Source organism: Tubulanus polymorphus, chromosome 4 (genome assembly GCF_964204645.1).
Source record: "Tubulanus polymorphus chromosome 4, tnTubPoly1.2, whole genome shotgun sequence".
Classification (NCBI taxonomy): Eukaryota; Metazoa; Nemertea; class Palaeonemertea; order Tubulaniformes; family Tubulanidae; genus Tubulanus; species Tubulanus polymorphus.
In genome coordinates this window covers 741,762-747,271 of record NC_134028.1, presented here as the reverse complement: position 1 = coordinate 747,271, position 5,510 = coordinate 741,762, and the positions used below count along the sequence as shown (strand labels likewise).

The window sequence follows — 5,510 nt, the reverse complement described above, 5'->3', positions numbered from 1 at the left end:
ACCTACAAATACGCGATACGTGAACAGAATTGGATACAAGTAACTAAATTGATAGGAGGACATTATCTCGGGTGCGCGCGCAGTTATCAGTGTCAAAACTACCTACTTCCGCCATTAATCGTTCGGAATAACTCGAAATACCGGCGCTCAATTCGCTTTGGAAAATTTATCATTTAGGAAAAGCCATTAATTGAGAAACTGATACGAGCTTTGATACACACGGAATATGTCATGAGATTATACAGTCGATCTTCTTCGCTTCACCATTACCAGCTTTCAGTTTATTTTTACTACTGCGACGCATCAAACTGCGACTTCTGTTCAATTTATTTTCGTTATTTCTGACTGGAGATTTCGACGACGGATTGAGAACGGCGAACGCGCTAATGCGACGTTTACGTGTTGTAGGGGTCAGCGGATGTTTGGCTATTTCTAATTCTAAATTCAACCTGACGCTGTCCCATAACAACTGAAAACCGTCTGCTATCCCGTCATCGTGTTTCGCCGATGTTTCCACGTACGAAGTTTGAAGTCCTTCAACTTCTATCCAATCAGCGACTTCCTCGAATCCGACCAGACGTTGTAGGTCAAGGTCACTTTTGTTGCCAACAACAACCAGCGGTATATCTTGATAGTCTGTTCTAAGTTCTTTGATCTGTTCTCGCAGACGCTGGACTTCTGAGAACGAGGCTCGATCGTCGAGCGAGAATACTAGTATGAACGCATGCGCCTGCGAGATTGACAGACGACGCATCGCAGGGAACGCAAAATTTCCTGCTGTATCCAAATAATCAACTTTCAACATCAAACCGTTAAATTCATATTCTCTACAGTAAAGATCCTCCACGGTTTGTTTGTATTTCTCGGAGAACGTACCGCTCAGGAACCGATGTAGAATTGAACTTTTACCGACGTTTCCGGCTCCGAGCAGAACGAGTCTGAATCTCAATTCATCCTGCAGCCTTTCGCTCGTCATCATAAACTCAACTCTCGATCGACCCTCGATATTTCTGAGCAGACTCTATCAATGCCGCTCACCTGACGTACAAACACGAAGCCCTTCTAACTTCCAACGAGTTTAACTATAATCGTGTCTGATGACGTCAATTAATTTATCAAATGAATCCTTTAAAATCATGTTCTGTCGAGTCCAAACGCGTTCAACTCACTTCAACTCTTCATACACGATATTTTATTTACACTGATTAAGACTTGACTTTGATGACGACGGCGCCCGACGCGAACTTAAAAGTCTTCAGTCTGAAATTAGAAAAAAAATGAAAGAAAAAATCAAGCCTAAATAAAAACGGCATCGTTTTAAACCAATTACGAAATTGTAGCTAACAAACAATTTTTTCTGCGTATCAACGGCTTTCACTGGATCAAACAAAGGTCAAATCATGTAAAACCCAGTGATTTAATAAACATATTAGGAGAAAACTGTTGGATTTTGTATCATTAGTTTACTCAGGTTTAGCTACTGGAGGGTTATTGATTGGTTTGTGTATTCATTGACTTATCTTGTTCTCACTCAAGAATATCTCAATTCAGCTTGTTAGAGATTCAATGATATCATCAAAATTCAGCAACTGTTTTATAAAGTAGTTTCTCTGTGCTTGAATTTCTCAAAATGTATAAAACTCTTCTGAACGCAGCCAATCATGAATCTACTCAATTACATAGCTATCAATATTTTACATTGCGGACCGCGGTATTATAGAGAGCCAGGTATTACTCACAAATCTGATCCGAAACAAACCTTTCCTACTACAAAGTGTGTGAATGTACATCGTTTTTGAAAGTTGAACGTAAAATCTTATTGACTAAAGATGATGGGAGTTCCGACAGTTCAATTTCTGTTGTCGTCAATCGGATTTTTGCATCTTTTGATCTCAGGTTTTCTTGTATCGAGAGAGAGAGGAGAAAGAGAGGGGTTTTTTACCCCGGGGCAGAATTGAAAGTGAGATGAGTGTTTATACTGACGGCAGCATTATCATCGAATTCAAGTCCTCAGGCAATAACTTTGTTAGGAAATCAAAGATAGCTAACATGGCGACTAGCTTAACTAAATGACTTCTGAAAATTTCGAGGCCAGTTCTTTAGCCCATACCGGGTATAGAAATGGGTTTGTATCTTGAAACTAAAAAAGGTACGTTTTTATTGAATGGTTGTGTCACATATTATTAGAGAGCAGGTAAAAGCTATTTGTCGTGTCTGCACACGATGCATGCATATTTAAACATGTTTGACAACATTGTTTATTACCAACGATTTTACACAGAGTATCCCTCGATACAGATTAGTTTTTGAATTGCGTCGCTAGCAGCATTATATCAAGGGATCAATGTTAACATTGGCGAGAGAAGGGAGAGGGGGGGCTTTCGAGGAGAGGAGAGTGAATATCTTTGGGAAACATCTACCATTCTTTTAATGCCAAATATTCATTCAGATACAAAATAAAATGGCCGTGGTGACACACGTGTTCAGATAGACGAGCGAATAATAAAAAACTTGAAATGAAATCCAAATATCGCTATTAAATTAAATTGTGTTTGTTCTCCGTGCATTTTTATGACTTGTTTGCCGAAGTCTCCACACCAAATTCTCGGAGCGATGCGGCCGTAACCGTAAACGAGCCGGATACAAATCGAAATGCACACTATACTGAAAACTGAAACGCTGTCTCATGTCACGTTTCTCATTTGGGAAACCCTAAGTAATATTCATACGTCATTTGTGGGCTGCGTGGCTAACACGACGCGATCGGGTTCGAGTCCCATTATTCATATCACGTTACTGCACACGTGTCTGTCTGAGCTCGGGTGAAATGTAAACACTTGCATTTGCAAAGAAATATGAAACGTCTCTGCGATAAAAATAACTCATTCGAAAAAAGTTGTTTTTTGGATCGAAATTGAGATCTGATTATCATTTTCTCAAATTTCGCACCCATTGATTACAACGGCAGCGATTCAGATGCGACAAACTCAGAACTGACAGATCATCACTCATTCATCATTCTTAACAATTGTTTTCAAGACATCTTACAGATATATAAATGTAGCTGAATCCTATGATTATTAGTTATACGGACACTTGGGGAAAACAGGGTGCGGCACATGCAATACTATTACTCAGTTTGACATTTAGTGTCTAGAGTGCGAAATGTTGCATCTCGTTATAATGGTTGAAGTAAGAACATTATCATATCGCATATTATCATTATCCTTATATTTCCCCCTTATCTTCAGCGTTCGATGATAACTGAAACCCATAACTCTTTCTTTGAAAGTTGCGCATTCAATAGTCGACGAGCTGCCTTGTTTTTGTGTCTTCTCGCTGACTCACTAAAGCTCTACGACTACGACGAGTCAAAATATTCCACGAAAAACGTTGTTATCAGACACAGTTTAAACGCAGCAGAGATTCTGTTGTCAAACATGGATCGAGGCTGTAGCCATTCGAGACAATAGTTTCTTTCCTGAGTCAATTTAATTTCAGGAGATGTGTCAACCTCGCTCGGGGTATCAAGGTGACTTTTACTGTAAGGTTCCGGAAATGTCAACAAAAAACAAAAACTTCAAAGTCGACGAGTCTTTCAGGTGGAATCCCATTCCTAGAAAATTGAATTCGAGAGTGAAGGGCAATGCAATGACATATCACTGACATTTTGAAGTTGTCTTTAAGTGTTCGACACTGAACACTGGCCAACTCACCGTGAAGATAAACCACTCCAACTGGGAATATGAATTATGCACAGACAGAAAACTTGACAATGACCCTCGGTATACCTGTACGACCAACCGCAATCAATCAAACTAAGAAAAAACATTTCCTTCCTAGCTTCAAATCCATCAAAGATATCTAAGATTTATATGATGACTGTAGTAGTCTCACTCACTCCATCGGATCCTATATCAAACAGCGTCTACCGGATGTGACGTCATAAGGCGAAGCGAACAGGCTCATTTGTTAAATGTAAATAGAGTAATTGGTGTATATAGTTAACGAGGTAGTTTCCGGGGGTGGCAGGCTGGTCTGTGATTGCTCCCAGGTGAGTTAATCATCGCCACAATTAAATGTTGTGCCACTGAATCTATTGCGGTGGGGAGCTGTTATCTCACATATATCTCATATACTCGATGAGTCGCCGTTCAATCGTTTCAACATCAGGTTTAATATACAGATCAATTGAATTAGATTTGTTACTAATTCAATTTGAATTTATTGCTCGCAGTTATCAAACCGGAAGCTCAGCGCTTGATCACATCCAGCAGGGTTTCATTTATTATCTGATAATATGATTCATTTTCGAGTATAGGAAACTGTGACAACTGAAAGGGTGGTTCGTTTTCATACTTCTGAACCAAATTCCCCACGTGTCATCCTCGCTTGCCTAAACGTTACTGTGTCCACATTGGTATTTGATACATATTTCAAATATATCGTCGTGTGACCTAAAATTAGTTGCAATTATTATTGTAAATGGCACATAAATATGTGTCAACACACCATCATCCACACCACACACCCGTGGTGCAGCAGCAGCAGCAGTAGTATTAGCACCAGCAACACCAGCAACACCAGCAGTTAATAGTGTTTGAGTATCTGATTACCGGACAGATTACCAAAACTACAAACGTGCAATTCCACATACTACGTTCAAACACGGACTCTAAAAACGAATCAGAGTCCTACAACTACAACTCTGCAAAAACTCAAACAACTCAACACAAAGTTGTTCTCTGTACAAAGAAAATTAAATGAAGTTATTGGAAACTTCTCTTAACTCGAAAATCATTTACCAAAACATCACCATGAAAAAAAAACATCGTCAGTATAAACGTTATCTAACGAAGTGAAAGCAACTTGAGAAATATCTACTGCTTATGGTTACGACTGAAGAAAGCGACTTGAGCCGAGAAAACATGAAATGTTCAACACAACATAACCGAAATGTTTAGAAAAAATCATAAGTACTCACGTTTTATAGCAGCGCATCTCATTCCTCTTAACGGGACTCCTGAATCTCACGGCAAGCTACATTCGAGGAAACAGTCATTTCGACTGACTGACTGGCTAACTAATTGACTGACTGACTGACTGACTGACTGACTGACTGACTGACTGACTGACTGACTGACTGACTAACTGACTGACTAACTGACTGACTCTGCTGATGTGTATGAATATACTAGATATAAAGACGACGCGCGCGCGAGCAACATTCGAGATGACGCCGCGTTTCACAACTGATCTCAGACTAGTGTTACTCAGCGGCGCAATGGTCTCCATCTCAAACAAAAACATTTATCATAATCAGACCCTGGAATGAATTCAGTAATCTTTCTTCAAATTCGAATGGACAACAAACACTTTAAATGAACTAGGAAGACAGTTCTTTCTAGCTTCTGATTTTCAGGATCTAGTTCCACAGTTCTGAGTTAGAGTTAACCCTGAGTTAAAACTAGTTCATTTCCAATGAGTTAAGTCAGAGTTGAATTTTAACT

General features: G+C 39.5%; 1 protein-coding gene across 1 annotated transcript; it reads right to left on the bottom strand.

The window, feature by feature from the left end:
* Positions 1-229: 229 nt before the first annotated feature.
* Positions 230-976, bottom strand: LOC141903314 (ras-related protein Rap-1b-like). Its single transcript, XM_074791417.1, has one exon. It carries the CDS (start codon positions 974-976, stop codon positions 230-232), a length of 747 nt encoding a protein of 248 aa, XP_074647518.1.
* Positions 977-5,510: the final 4,534 nt, after the last annotated feature.